Source organism: Cnephaeus nilssonii (assembly GCF_951640355.1).
Source record: "Cnephaeus nilssonii genome assembly, chromosome: 13".
NCBI lineage: Eukaryota > Metazoa > Chordata > Mammalia > Chiroptera > Vespertilionidae > Cnephaeus > Cnephaeus nilssonii.
Window position 1 is genome coordinate 42,518,967 of NC_137084.1, and position 15,266 is coordinate 42,534,232.

Sequence of the window (15,266 nt, forward strand, 5' to 3'; positions counted from 1 at the left end):
ATGATCTGATCAATGTGTTCATTTCCAACAGCAGAATGAAGAGCAGAACAGAGCATGAACCTCCTGAGGAAGAGATTCATGAAATCTCAGTTGATGGCTACTTTCAAGAGAACATATCATAGCCCTGACTGGTTTGACTCAGTGGATAGAGCGTCGGCCTGTGGACTCAAGGGTCCCAGGTTCGATTCTGGTCAGGGGCATGTGCCTTGGTTGCGGGCACATACCCGGTGGGGAGTGTGCGGGAGGCAACTGGTCGATGTTTTTCTCTCATCGATGTTTCTAGCTCTCTGTCCCTCTCCCTTCCTCTCTGTAAAAAATCAATATATATATATATATATATATATATATATATATATATATATATTTTTTTTTTTTTTTAAAGAGAACATATCATAGAACCTGAGGAAGGAGAAGTAGACAAGGAGAGTTAGTTTTCTCAACCACTTTACCCAACTTATTTTTAAACATATATTTTTATTGATTTCAGAGACAAAGGGAGAGGGAGAGAGAGATAGGAACATCAATGCTGAGAATCACTGATCAGCTGCCTCCTGCACACCCCCTATTGGGGATTGAGCCCACAACCCTGACTGGGAATCAAACCTTGACCTCCTGGTTCATAGGTCAATGCTCAACCACTGAGCCACACCACCTGGGCTACCTAACTTATTTTTGATAATTCCATTTATCTCCTCTATTTGCCAGAGCTCTGTGGGTGATACATATTTAGAAATCCTGAGTGCCTTACAGTCTATTTTGTAAGATGTGCACCCAGATTCCTATCAACAATAAAAGGAGATTTTATTATTTTACTTTACTTTATATACTTTTTTTTACTGATTTCAGAGAGGAAAGGAGAGGGAGAGGGAGATAGAAACATCAATATTGAGAGAGAACAATTGATCAGCTGTCTCCTTCGTGCTCCCTGCTGGGTATTGAGCCCGTAACACAGGCATGTGCCCTGACTGGGAATTGAACCTTGACCTCCAGGTTCATAGGTCAATGCTCAACCACTGAGCCACAATGGCTGGTCTAAAAGGTGATTTTAAGTAAAGGCATAAAATCGTCTTGGAAATAAACTTGTTGACAGTGATCATGCAAACCCTTGCCTGTGAACATGAGTATGATTTTACCCATTTGAAAATACTCACAATTTTTACCCATACTCACAATAACTAACCATTTGGTCAGAAACCTTTACCTTGTATAAAACTCACCTCAAAGGGATGAGCTCCTCCCTTTGCTGTCATCTTCCTCCACATTGTGGACACTATGAACAGGGCGGTTATTATAATATTGATAAGCTAATTTAAAAAACGTGGAGCATACCAATTATATTTAATTATTTTTAGCATCCCTCCTTGAGTACTTTACTTATGAGTGCCATGCTGTTAGAGAGCAAGTTTTTGGTATATTCTAGCAGCTGTCTGAGAAATGCTAGGGTGATTTTGGTGTAAAATACACCTTGATAGTTTTATTGTCCTGAATGTAGGGCCTGATTTAGAGAAGAGAACTGAAGAAAGTGCTGGCAGGAAATAGCCCGAGTCTTGGCTGTCTCATTAATAAGAGAACTCTATTTATAACATTGTCATTAAGAATTTTAACTTCTCTAGAAGTGAGGAAACATACTGTCTTGTATCATGACCTAAGAGCACGACGTGAGTGAGCCAGCACAAAATAAAATAAAAATTAACGTGTTTCCTGCGAAGTAAAAGTTCACAGTCAGGTTGGGTACGGACCTTAACACTGCTGTAGGGGAAAACACAGGAAACAAAAAATAACTTATTTCTTCATGTTAAGTGCAGAACGTATACTCAAAGACTACTTCTTCATAGGAGTGGCCAACATTATTTAAAGCGTTATGCCTCTTAAAATAAAAGTAACCTGAAGATGCACTTCTGGAATGGCAGAGGAAGGGCATCTGAAAATCCACTCCTCCATGAAAGCAAGAACACTGGCAAGATGTCAAACTCAGCTTTTCCAGAACTCTGGAAATTAACCCAAACTTTCAAAATCTAAGAAGCACTTATTTAAGAAAAATGGTTGAATCTCAGTAGGAAACAGCAAGCTCTTAGCATTTTGACTTTTTCCCATCCTCCTCTCCCAAACTCTGGTAGCCTTCAAACCCAGTTATCTCACAACTATAGTAACTGTGAAAAACAGAAGCCTAGGAGCCACTAGAGGGGACAGAGTGGGTGTGGAATTCCTCCCAAAGCCCTATCCCTGGAGAAATGTCACTGATTTGTCTGGCAGCTCCTGGTAAGAGCCCCGTTCATAGAGCTAGTCTTATTTGACTGACTCAGAGTTCACACAGCGAGAAGCCCCATCCCTGGGTGTTTGTCCAAATAATCATCAGCAAACTGTTAGACATCCCAACTCCCTGAGGCAGGGAAACCAGCTGAGACAAACCAGAAGCTGGCCAAAAAACTTAAAAGAAATATTAGGAAGGACACGTAGATAGAAGGCTTTGAAAAGCTCTGACATACCCGGGGGTCTAGAAATCCACATGTGTTTGCAAAACTGTATGTTAACCCTGGAAACACATGAAAAGGCCCAATCTCTCAATTCTAATAACCTTAAGGCCTGGGTGAAGCAGGAAATGAGGGGTAAGGGAGAGTAAACTTTCAGAGCTTTGAAGGCTTGCCTGAACCAACACACAGAATCCCTTGGCAAAGAGTGGAAGACATTTAAGGAAATCTCTGTCCACTCATTAGCTGACCACTAAGCTAAATGGCAGAAATGACAGTGACCACACATGACAAAGAAAACAGGCTTTACAGATTTAGTCCTTGAATGTCAATCAACAAATAAACAGGAACAAATATGAGCCTTGGGAGTATCTAATTTCCAAAGATGCCATATTATGTCATTTAAAATTACCAGTTTTTACACTGTTCCCCAACACAATAAGACACGCAAAGAAATGGGAGAGTATGGCCTATATAAGGAGAAAAAAAGCAGTCAACAGATATTGTCCCTTACGTTGAACTTACTAGTTTTTAACTCATCTATTATAAAAATGAACTATGTCTAAAGGAGTCAGGGAAAATGTAAAAATGATGTCTAACCAAAAGGAGAATATCAATAAAGAGATATAAATTTTTGTTGTTGTTGTTAATCCTATCCTGAGGACATTTTTTTCTATTGCATTTCAGAGAAAGTGGAAGGGAGGAAGGGAGGGAGGGAGAGAGAGAGAGCTAGAGAGAAACATAGACAATGTGAGAAAGACACATTGATTGGTTGCCTCCCACACGTGCTCCACCCGCCACCAGGGGCTGGGAGTGAACATGCAACCCTGGTATATTCCCTTGATCTGGAATTGAACCCATGACCCTTTGGTGTGTGGGCCTACACTCTAATCACTGAAAAACACCAGCCAGGACAAGATATAAATTATTTTTTAAAAAATCAAATAGAAAATCTGGAGTATAATAATTAAACTTAAACATTTACTAGAACTTCAACTTGATATTTAAAAAATCCTAATCATAATTAATGGTAAGAAACTGGGAGATTTCCCACTAAGATCAGGTACAAGGCAAGGATTTTCCCTCTCCACTCCCCTTCAACATCATACTAGAAGTTCCAGATAATGAAATAAAATAAGGAAAGGACATAAAAAATATACAGATTGGCCCTAACCAGTTTTGCTCAGTGGATAGAGCATTGGCCTGCGAACTGAAGGGTCCCAGGTTTGATTCCAGTCAGGGGCGTGTACCTTGGTTGCAGGCACATCCCCAGTGGGGGGTGTGCAGGAGGCAGCCAATCAATGATTCTCTCTCATCATTGATGTTTCTATCTCTCTCTCCCTCTTCCTTCCTCTCTGAAATTAATAAAAATATATTTTAAAAAAAGTAAATTGCCTTTCCATATACTAGCAACAAACAAGTGGAATTTGAAATAAAAAAACAACAACACTAAAAACATTATCATTTACATTACCATCCAGAAAAATGAAATATTTAGGTATAAACCTAACCAAATATGTACAAGATCTATATAAAGAAAACTACAAAACTCTGATGAACAAAGTACAAGGACTAAATAGAGAGATAGTTCATGTTCATGAATAAGAAGATTCAATATTGTCATGATGCCAGTTATTCCCAACTTGATCTACAGATTCAAGTAATCTAATCAAAATTCCACTAAGTTATTTTGTAGATATTAACAAACTGATTCTACAGTTTATATAGAGAAACAAAAGACTCAGAATAGCCAACACAATATTGGAAGAGAAAAAGTTGGAGAACTGATATTACCTGACTTCAAGACTTACTATAAAGACAGTCATCAAAACAGTGGGTATTGGCAAAGAATAAACAAATAAACAGAATGGAGAGCCCAAAAGCAGACCCATATCGAAGAAAAGAAAACTACACCCCAATATCCCTTTAAATGAAGTCATAACTCTCCTCTACAAAATACTAGCAAACTGAATTTAGCAACATGTCAAAGATATTATACACCATAACCAAGTAGGATTAACCTCGGGAATGCAAGTTGGTTTAACATCCAAAAGGCAGTTGATTTAATAAAATACCACATGACTAGAATGAAGGGCAAAACCCACATGATCATCTCAGTTGATGCAGAAATATCATTTGACAAAATATAAAGTCCTTTCATGATAAAAGAAAAAACAACAACAACAAAAAAACAAAGACACACCAACAAAACAACCAATAAATAAGTTTGGAAGAAAAGGAAAATTTCCCAACCTTATAAAGAACATCTATGAAAAACCCACTGTTAACATCACACTAATGCCAAAAGGCTTTCCCTCTAAGATCAGGAATAAGACATGAATAGCCACTCTCATCGTGTTTTATTTTTGTTTTGTTTTTTACTCTCATCATGTTTATTCAACATTTTACTGAAGGTTCTAGCTAGGGCTGTTAGTGAAGAAAAAGAAATAGCCCTAGCTAGTTTGGCTCAGTGGATAGAGTGTTGGCCTGCAGACCGAAGGGTCCCAGGTTCGGTTCCAGTAAAGGGCACATTCCCTGGGTTGTGGGCTTGATCCCCAGTAGGGGCGTGCAGGAGGCAGCCAATCAATGATTCTTTCTCATCATTGATGTTTCTCTCTCTCTCTCTCTCTCTCTCTCTCTCTCTCTCTCTCTCTCTCTCCCTTCCTCTCTGAAATAAATAAAAATATATTTTAAGAAAAAGAAATAAAAGTCATTCAGATTGCTAACAAAAACTAAAACTATTTCTATTCACAGATGGCTTGACATTGTATATAAAAAATCCTAAGGAACCTACAAAACATTGTATTACTAATAGGTGAATTCAGCAAATTTATAAGACACCAGATCTATATATAAAAATAAATTGGCCCACCCAGCCGGCATGGCTCAGAGGTTAAGCATCAACCAGGAGGTCACGGTTCAATTCCTGGTCAGGGCACATTCCCCGGGTGGCAGGCTCAATCCCCAGTGTGGGGTGTGCAGGAGGCAGCTGATCAATGATTCTCTCTCATCATTGATATTTCTAGCTCTCTCTCCCTCTCCTTTCTTCTCTGAAATCAATAAAAAATATATTTAAAAAATAAAAATAAATAAATAAATAGGCCCTAGTCAGTATGCTCAGTGGTTAGAGCACCAGCCCAAGCACCAAAGGGTTTCGGGATCGATTTTCTGTCAAGGGAACAGTACCTGGGTTGCAGGTTAGATCCCAGGCCCCTGGTCAGGGCCCTTGCGTGAGGCAATCAATCGATGTGTCTCTCTCACATCCATCTCTCGCTCTCTCTCTCTCTCCCTCCCACCCTCCCTCCTTCTCTTCCTCCATTCCACCACTCTCTCTAAAATCAATGGGAAAAATATCCTCCGATGAGTATTAACAAAAACACTGTATTTCTGTACACTATCAATAAACAATACAACAATGAATTTAATATTAGAATTCCATTCACAATAGTACAAGAAAGAACAAAACACATTGCAATACATTTAAAAAACTAAAAGACTTGTACACTGAAAACTACACAACGTTGTTGAAAGAAATTAAAAAGCTAATAAGTGGAAAGACATTCCATATTCATCAATCAGAAGACACTTTTGATAAAAGGCAATTCTCCCCAAGTTGCTCTATAGATTCAAATCAATCCTTACCAAAATTCCAGCTGACTATTTTTGAGAAATAGACAATATGAACTTAAAACCTATATGGACATGCCAGAGACCCATGATAGCTCAAACAATCTTAAGAAAGCACCAAATTGGAGGACTCACACTTTCCAATTTCAAAACTTATTACAAAACTGCAAAAATCAGGACAGTGTGGTAGCAGCATGAGGTAGATGTACACATCAATGGAATAGAACTTACAGTCCAGATTTTTGACAATGGTATCAAGACAATTCAATGGAATAAATGACAATTCAAAGAATAGCATTTTCAAAATATGATGCTGGGACATACCTGGATATTCACATGCAAAAAAAAAATTACATTCAGCCCTTATTTTACTCTATCTATAAAATTTAACTCAAAATGAATCAAAGACCTAATCACAAAGAGCTAAAACAATTAAAACTCCTTAAGAAAACACAGGGCAAGAGCTTTATGACATTGTATTAGGCTATGACTTCTTGGATAGAAGAATGAAAGCATAGGCAACAGAAGACAAAAAGAGTTAAATTGAATTCCATCAAAATTAAAAACTTCTGTGCATCAGTGAACAATTAGAGTGAAAAGGCAACCTACAAAACAGGAGAAAATATTTGCAAATCATATATTTAACAAGGAGCAAATCCTTCAACTCAACAAAAAAACACATATAACCTGATTTAAAAATGGGAAAAGGACTTGATAATGAAGTCCAAAGAAGATGTACAAATGACCAATAAACATATGAAAATTTGTGCAATGTCACTAATCATTAGGGAAATGCAAATCAAAACTACAATGAGATTTCACCTGACATCTATTAGGATGGCTTCTATTTTTTGAAAAAAAAAAAAAAAATCCAACAGAAAATAACAAGTGTTGGCAAGAATGGGAAGAAATTGGAACTCTTTATTTTTATTTTTATATTTTATTGATATTTTACAGAGAGGAAGAAAGAGGGATAGAGAGTTAGAAACATTGATGAGAGAGAAACATCGATCAGCTGCCTCCTGCACACCCCCTACTGGGGATGTGCCCGCAACCAAGGTACATGCCCTTGACCGGAATCAAACCTGGGACCCTTGAGTCCGCAGGCCGACGCTCTATCCACTGAGCCAAACCGGTTTCAGCACATTGGAACTCTTGTACACTGTTGATGGGAATGTAAAATTCTGCAGCTGCTATGGAAAAAAGTATGACAGTTCCTCAAATGTTAAAAATAGAATTACCATATGATCCAGCTCTTCCACTTCTGGGTATGTACCCAAAAGAACTGAAGGCAGGGTCCTGTAGAGATATTTGTACACTCATGCTTATAGCAGTGTTCTTCACAATACCAAAAGGTGGAAGCAACCCAAGTATCCATAAATAAAATGTGGTATATACATACAATGAAATATTATTCAGCTATAAAAAGGAATGAAATTCTGATAAATGGATGAACTTTATGACTATAATGTAGTCAAAGAAGCCAGTTACAAAAGAACATGTTTCCACTTAAAGAAGGTGTCTAGAGTAGTCAAATTCACAGAGACAGAAAGTCAAAAGATGGTTGCTAAGGATTAGGGGAAGGAGGGAATCAGGAGTAGTTGCTTAACGGGAATAGTTCCAGTGTTACAAAATGAGATTACCAGAGATTGATTGCACAATATGAATGTACTTAACAGAACTGTACACTTAAAAATGGTGAAGATTGTATATTTTATATAATATGTATTCTACCATATTTTTTTAAAAGATTATAAAAAATTCCTTAATTATGTTTAAAGAAATGTTATCTGGTGAGATATTATATTTGATCAGATCTGATACAACTTTTCTCTGTGTCCCTAGATGTAGACAGCGCCTGGGAAGGCACATGGGCATTTCTTTAATTGTTGTCAGCTGAGTCCGAGGCGACTGGCAGAGCTGCGTCTTGAATACACATTCCCCAAGAAGGCAGAAAGTGTTATGAGTACTGGCTTTTACCTTTGTCCAGGAGTTGGGGATTTGTGACTTTGATATGTAAATCCACTCAAGCACCAGGAATGCTAGGGCCTACTCAAGAATGCAAATAAGCTCCGTTGATCCTAAGTTTTGGTGGTACTTTCTGGTATTTGGGGGTATAAAATAAATGCGCTGCGTGGGCTCAGGGTCCCTGCCTCTCCATCAGAGAGGATGGCGTCCCACCTGGCTCCCAGCTTGCTTCTATTTCTGCGTCTTTTCTTTCTTTATTTCTTAATCCCCAGCTCCTCCACTCAGGAACCGGACCCGTTCCTTTTCCGTGCTGAACGTGGAAAAGAGAGAACACCTCACACCTAGACTTCTGTACCTCAACTTCTACCTATGTCTACTTCACTGCTAACAAATTAACATGAGACTTGTTATTTAAGCCTGCTTGGTATGTGTCAGACTTTTCCAGTTAAATTCTCAACAATTTTCCGATGAGCCAGCAAAAGCTCAGTAAGGTTTAGTGACATTTACCAAGGTTGCGCCAGGGATGGAACTCTTACTGGGTCCCAAGGCCTGACCCTAAAGCCTGGGTTTTCCCCCTCCTTGCCTCATTCCCCTCAAGTTAGCTTTATCCTAACAAGCAGTTGGGGAACCTAAAAAATCAGATTCCTGCCCTAGCTGGTTTGGCTCAGCAGATAGAGCGTTGGCCTGCGGACTGAAGGGTCCCTGTTTGCTTCTGATCAAGGGCACATGCCTGGGTTTCAGGCCTGATCCCCAGTGGAAGGCGTGCAGGAGGCAGCCCATTGATGATTCTCTCTCATCATTGATGTTTCTATCTCTCTCTCCCTCTTCCTTCCTCTCTGAAGTCGATAAAAATTTATTTTTAACAAAAAGGTACAAAAAATCAGATTCCCCGAGGAGGTGAGTGTTACTCTATATTGTCATGAATGTTGAATGTGTGGATCCTGGAATGAGTAAATTAACAACTAAAGAGATGAAATCACATAAAATTGGCTAACTTGACAGACTAAGGAAGCTTGGAATACAGTGAGGTCTGGAAAGGAAGGAAGTAGAAGTAGACATTGCTAACCTCAGGGTACATTATGCATAAGCACATTCAGAGCTCTTACAGTCACCCTGCCCTGAGGACAGAGACCACTGGGGAGTCCAGGGTCCTGGAGCTGAGGCCAGCCCTGAGAGAGGCCAGTCCGGACGCAGCAGCGTGCGCTCCCAGCAGCAAAGGAGGCTCAGGCAAGATGCCCCCAGGAGGGAAGGGTGACAGGGGCACTGGGGGGACTTGGTGGGTCTGTGGGTAGCGGAGGGGCATGTCTTTCTTTAGAAAGATCACCCTGGCTCCTGTGGGAAAGATGACTTGAAGGGGAAGAAATTGGAGGAGTGAACTGACCCCAAACACAGAGCCAGGGGAAGTGAATTCTGGAAAGGTTTTTGGAGGGACCCTTGCCAGGGCTTGGTGATCAACTGCATGAGGGAATGGTGAGGGAGAGGAATGGGTCTTCATTATCAACTCTTAGTGCTTCAGCGACTAAGCCCAAAGAAACAGATCTGTAAAGGGTGGGGTGGGGTGACGGGCAGTCATGGACAGACAAGGGGCTGTCACTTTTTCCAGGTGCCGCCCATGCCCCTCAGTGCCTGTCGGGCAGGCTCCTTTAACACGGCAGTCTTTATGTTGTCCTTCTGGTCAGTCCAAGGGTCTCTGCGTTTGTTTTCTGAGGAGTCAGGTGGCGATCTGGGGCATTAGTCCAGCTCTCAGAGAGCTGAGGGGCCAGAGTCACAATGGGGTGGAGGGAGGAAAGGCTTTGAGGAAATAGGGAAGGAAGAAGTCTGAGGGAGCAAATCTGTTTGAAAGCCACCACGTTTGTCCTGGCTGGTGTGGCTCATTTGGTTGGGCATCATCTTATGCACCAAGAGGTTGCTGTATGATTCACATGCCTGGGTTGTGGGCTCGATCCCCAGTAGGGGTTGTGCAGGAGGCAGCCTATTGATGTTTCTCTCTCCCTCTCCCTTCCTCTTTCTAGCAATCAATAAAATCTTTTTTAAAAAAATCCACCACTCCTTCCATTTCTGTATCATTAAACCAAACATGGTCCTGTTTGTGTTACATCCCTTGATCCTCAGGCCGATGTGGAGAACTCAGCAGAGCTGGGCCTCTGCCTTCCCCAGGCAAACAGGGTTCCTAAGCTGCCATGGGAACCCAGGCGATCCAGGGTCTAATGGCAGGGCACTTGCTGAACACAGCATAAGGGTGCTGTGGGTCCCTGGCCCTTTTCAGGAAGTAGGGACCTAAACCATTTAATTACTTTTTTTAGGTAAAGTCCAGAGGGAAGGTGTGGGTTCAAGCATTCTTCTCCAACTTGGGAACAGTACCAGAAGGTCCACTACTAACCCCAGATCCCCTTCTGAACCCTCCAAGACGGGTGAGGGAGCCCCCTTTGCCAGCCTCATCTATCTCAGTCTCAGGCAGCCCCAGGACCCAGCACTGAAGGAACAGGGTCTGGCCCCAGCCTTCACTGTGGAGATGGGGAGACTGAGGAGGGGGTGAAGGGAGCACCCGGCATGGGCTCTCTCCCCTCAGGCCTCGTTCTCCCTAACCACAGCTCCCTCTGCAGGGACAGAAAGACATGGCCTGGAAACGGATGCCACCTCTGCTGCTGCTGGCCTGGTTGTCGGCCTCCGTGTGCAGTGCCAGAGACAGGACAGACCTGCTCAACGTCTGCATGGACGCCAAACACCACAAGACAAAGCCAGGCCCTGAGGACAAGCTGCATGGCCAGGTATGGCCGCAGTGTGGCTGCGGTTGGGGAGGGGACTGGTTCTGACAGGGAAGAGGACCTTAGGGTGGTGCGGGAAGGGGTGAGGGGCCAGACACCCCATGTTCTGATTATTGCTGAGAAGGTAAAGGTCGGGGAGCGGTTTAGGTGATTTTTGGGGCGGCCTCCTCAGAACAGGACACCATGTCAGCAATCACATGCAATGATCACTTACTGAGTACCTGCCTACCAGGTGTCATGGGCTTTCTGTCCATGATCTCATTTTTCCGGTGGTCCTCTGAGGTAGGTAGATGACATTTTCCCCATGACACACATGAGGAAACTGAGGCCCAGAGGAGCCTATGGACACACACAGCACCTGGACATGACTAGCCCTCGAGGTGGGGTAGGACTGGGGCGGACACCTCCAGGGGTTTGGGGGAGGATGGTTTTCCTACTTTGACTACGTGCCAGTCCCATGGAGTGCTAGGGGCAAAGGAGAGGCCTCTATGACTGCGACCCGGGGCAGAGGTGCAGTACTTTCACACGTTCTATAAAAAATTATGCCAGTTGGTTACAACCCTTTTAGTTTCCTTACTTCCTTTTTAGGAACAATATTGTTTAGACTCTCTTTTCTATCCTGGAATGAAGTTCAAAGCTACTAGAATCTATTTAATTTAAAAATATCAACGTAATTACCTATAATGCAAAGGAGAAGCAAAAAGAAAGCAATTTATAAAAAAACCAACCAATCAACCAAACAAACAAACTACATTTCATATGTCAATTCTCTGCTATGGCTCCATTAGAAGCGCCTGTGAAACGGCACATGCATGGGGCAGCTTCAAATGAAGATTTATACAGGTGTACTCTATTAGCAACTTAAATGCTATCTGATACCCTAGCAGTGTTGCCATTGAGGAGACAATTTTCTACAATAGTGATAAACTCCAGTAATACAAAACATAAGGTACAACCTTCCATTTCATGGTTTGTGTTGTCCTGGAAAATCAGGTAAACTAAGGTCTGTTCTTATGGAAGATGTAATACAGTTTAGATAAGGAAATCATAAATATGTTTGTCACTTACTTTATTAAGCAAATGTTTCTGTGTGTCTGATACTGTCCTATCCATGGAGGGAACACAGATCTTAATACTTGCCAAGAATATGGTTATTCAACAATAGATTACTGTATTGCTTACTTTCTCCCCCCCCCCCCCCTTTTTAAAAAATTTATTGATGTTAGAGAAAGGGGAGACACAAGAAATGAGAAAGAAACATCTGGTTTTTTTCACTTATATATGCATTCATTAGTTGATTCTTATATGTGCCCTGACTGGGTTCAAACACACAACCTTGGCATATCAGGGTGATGCTCTAACTAACTGAGCTACCTGGTCAGGGATCTTTCCTTCTTTACTGAAAATGTCACCTAGCAATGAGACTTTTCAAAACACCTTATTTTAAATTCCAACAATCACCCCATTCACCACATACTCATTCCCTGCTATAAACGTCCCTATATAGTTGATCATATCCTTCCATATCATATTTTTCCCCTTTTAGTGTCTTACTGTCTGTCTTCCCTGACCAGAATGTTAGATCCATGAACACATATTTCTGTCTGTTTTCTTGTCTGCTATACTCTGTCTACAACAGTGGCTGGCATAGAGTAGCTACTCAGTAATACTTTTTTAATTAATAAATTTAAGAACTGTTTACAAAGTGTTAAGGCCTGGCCCTAACCGGTTTGGTTCAGTGGATGGAGCGTCGGCCTGCGGACTGGAGGGTCCTAGGTTCAATTCCGGTCAGGGGCATGTACCTGGTTGCAGGCACATCCCCAGTGGGAGGTTTGATGTTTCTCTCTCATCGATGTTTCTAACTCTCTATCTCTCTCCCTTCCTCTCTGTAAAAAATCAATAAAATGTATTTAAAAATAAATAAATAAATAAATAAATAAAGTGTAAAGGCCTGTATAAATGATAGTTTTTTGTCCTCCCAAGACAGGGTTTCTCCTAGGCTCCCACAACCCCCTAATCACACTGTTGCAATTGAGTGTCCCTCAATATAGGAGTTCCTGAAGGCCAAGGACAGAGAGGTCCTCACAGTGAGCGTTTCTAGAACAATCTACCTGGGGCTGGCGAGCAAGAACCAAACGGGGAGAGGCTGGAGGTGGCAGAGTGGGTGGCAGGGGGACTGAGTGCTGTGTCCTCCCCACCCAGTGCACTCCCTGGAGGAAGAATGCCTGCTGCTCTGTCAGCACCAGCCAGGAGCTGCACAAGGACACCTCCCTCCTGTATAACTTCAACTGGGACCACTGTGGCAAGATGGAGCCCGCCTGCAAGCGCCACTTCATCCAGGACACCTGTCTCTATGAGTGCTCCCCCAACCTGGGGCCCTGGATCCAGGAGGTACCGGGGTCTCCCTCACTCCACTCCACCCCAGCCTACCCCACCCCATCCCAGCCTACCCCACCCCAGTCAAAGCTGTGGCTGCCAACAGGCCTGGCTGAGGAACCTTCGCATTTTACCTCCCACTCAGGTGAACCAGAGCTGGCGCAGAGAGCGCTTCCTGAACGTGCCCCTGTGCAAAGAGGACTGTGAGAGCTGGTGGGAAGCCTGCCGCACCTCCTACACCTGCAAGAGTGACTGGCAAAAGGGCTGGAACTGGACCTCAGGTGAGGGCTGGGTGGGTGGGTGGGGAGATGGAGGTGGGGTTTGGGCAAAGGCGGTTTGAGGATTTGGCATTGCCTGAATCTCTCTCAGGTAAGCAGGGCTGATGTCTTGTCTATCCTCTCTCCTGCTGCAGGATCTAACAAGTGTCCAGCTGGGGCCGTCTGTCGCACATTCGAGTCCTACTTCCCCACTCCTGCAGCCCTGTGTGAGGGCCTCTGGAGTCACTCCTACCAGGCCAGCCAATACAGCCGAGGGAGTGGCCGCTGCATCCAGATGTGGTTTGAGCCGGCCCAGGGCAACCCCAATGAAGAGGTGGCGAGGTTCTATGCCTTGGCCATGACTTCTAGGGCCATGCTCCATGGGACTGGGCCTCTCCTGCTCAGCCTGGCTCTGATGCTGCTACTCTGGCTCCTTGATTGAGTCCCCTCTGTCTGTCCCCAGCTTTGAGGCACAGGATCAGTTTTGGCTCATCACAGGTCCACAAATGAAGCCCTAAGCTTGCCTCCATGCATTACCCATCCCTCTGTCAACCAGTTCCTCATGTGGGGCTTGGGGTTCCTCTGATAGCCAGTTCTGATAAATAGACAGACATGTTTGTGTCTGATAAATTATTTTGGTTGTGAGTTTGTGGGTGTATAGTGGAGAGATTCCATAGTTTTTGGATTCCTTCATACACACACACACTAGAGGAGGCTTGGTGCATGAAATTTGTGCACTGGGGGTGGGGGTCTCTCAGCCTGGCCTGCCTGCACCCTCTAGCAGTCCGGGAGCCCTCAGGGCATGTCCGACTGCCGTGGAGGCTGCGGGAGAGGCTCCTGCCACTGCCACTGCACTCCCCAGCCTTGAACCCAGCTCAGGGCTTCTGGCTGAACAGCACTCACCCTGCAAGAGCACACTGACCACCAGGGGGCAACTCCTGCATTGAGTGTCTGCCCCCTGGTGGTCAATGTGCATCATAGCATTCAGTTGATTTGCATATTAGCCTTTTATTATATAGGATATATATATATTAGTATATATAGATTTCAGAGAGGAAGGGAGAGGTAGAGAGAGAAACATTGAGAATCATTAATCGGCTGCCTCCTGCACACCCCGTACTGGGGATTGAGCTGGCAATCCGGGCATGTGCCCTTGACTGGAATTGAATCCAGGACCCTTCTGTCCACAGGCCAACGCTCTATCCACTGAACCAAACCACCTAGTACAGTGTTTGGATTCCTTCAGATTAGAGAAATGAAAACTGGGTTCCAACATCAGCTCAGCTACTCACTATGTGAAAGGAAACAGTTGCTTGACTGCTCTCAATCTTTTTCCTCATTAAAATGGGACTAATAATCCTTCCTTCCCTCAGGGTTGTTAAATATAAAGGAGCTGCTGCCTAGAAAGTATGTGAGCCCAGTGCCTGCACATTAATAGTTCTCAGGGATCCTGTTGCTCTTGTAGCCCCAAGTAAGAGTCAGGTCCAGGACTTCATTATTTATATTGGTCTGTAAATATCCCCTTTCCCTCAGGCCTTGTCTGTCTGTCTCTGTGCTCAGGTCTGCAATGAGAAAGCTAGGGATGGGGGTCAAGAGATGGAAAAAAAAAATCACAGTTGATGTGGACTGAAGAGAGTTGGGGCTTGGGACCCTCACAGGAGGAAGAGCGTGTAGGAGGAAGGCAATCTGGGAGGTTCCTGGGGAGTAAATACTCAGGTGCCTTGAACTGGTTCAGTCAGGCTATGTTCTGGAGGTATGGGTGGAAGAGGGATGGGGACTCTTACCTTTGTCCCCATCTGGCAATG

The 15,266-nt window shown here is 43.3% G+C and overlaps 2 protein-coding genes across 3 annotated transcripts in view; one reads left to right on the forward strand and one right to left on the reverse strand.

Annotated features, from left to right (window-relative positions):
* Positions 1–15,266, reverse strand: part of ANAPC15 (anaphase promoting complex subunit 15) — a 93,015-nt gene that overhangs the window by 76,478 nt on the left and 1,271 nt on the right. The window lies entirely within an intron of this gene.
* LOC307109452 (folate receptor beta-like) lies at positions 9,157–14,091 on the forward strand. 2 transcript variants are annotated; one of them, XM_079788172.1, is made up of 6 exons: positions 9,158–9,290; positions 10,367–10,474; positions 10,667–10,831; positions 13,031–13,219; positions 13,350–13,485; positions 13,617–14,091. In XM_079788172.1, exons 3-6 carry the CDS (start codon positions 10,679–10,681, stop codon positions 13,901–13,903), a joined length of 765 nt encoding a protein of 254 aa, XP_079644298.1. In that variant the 5' UTR covers positions 9,158–9,290; positions 10,367–10,474; positions 10,667–10,678; the 3' UTR covers positions 13,904–14,091. The 2 variants fall into 2 exon arrangements, with proteins under 2 accessions (XP_079644297.1, XP_079644298.1); XM_079788171.1 differs by lacking the exon at positions 10,367–10,474 and having other exon boundaries at positions 9,157–9,290.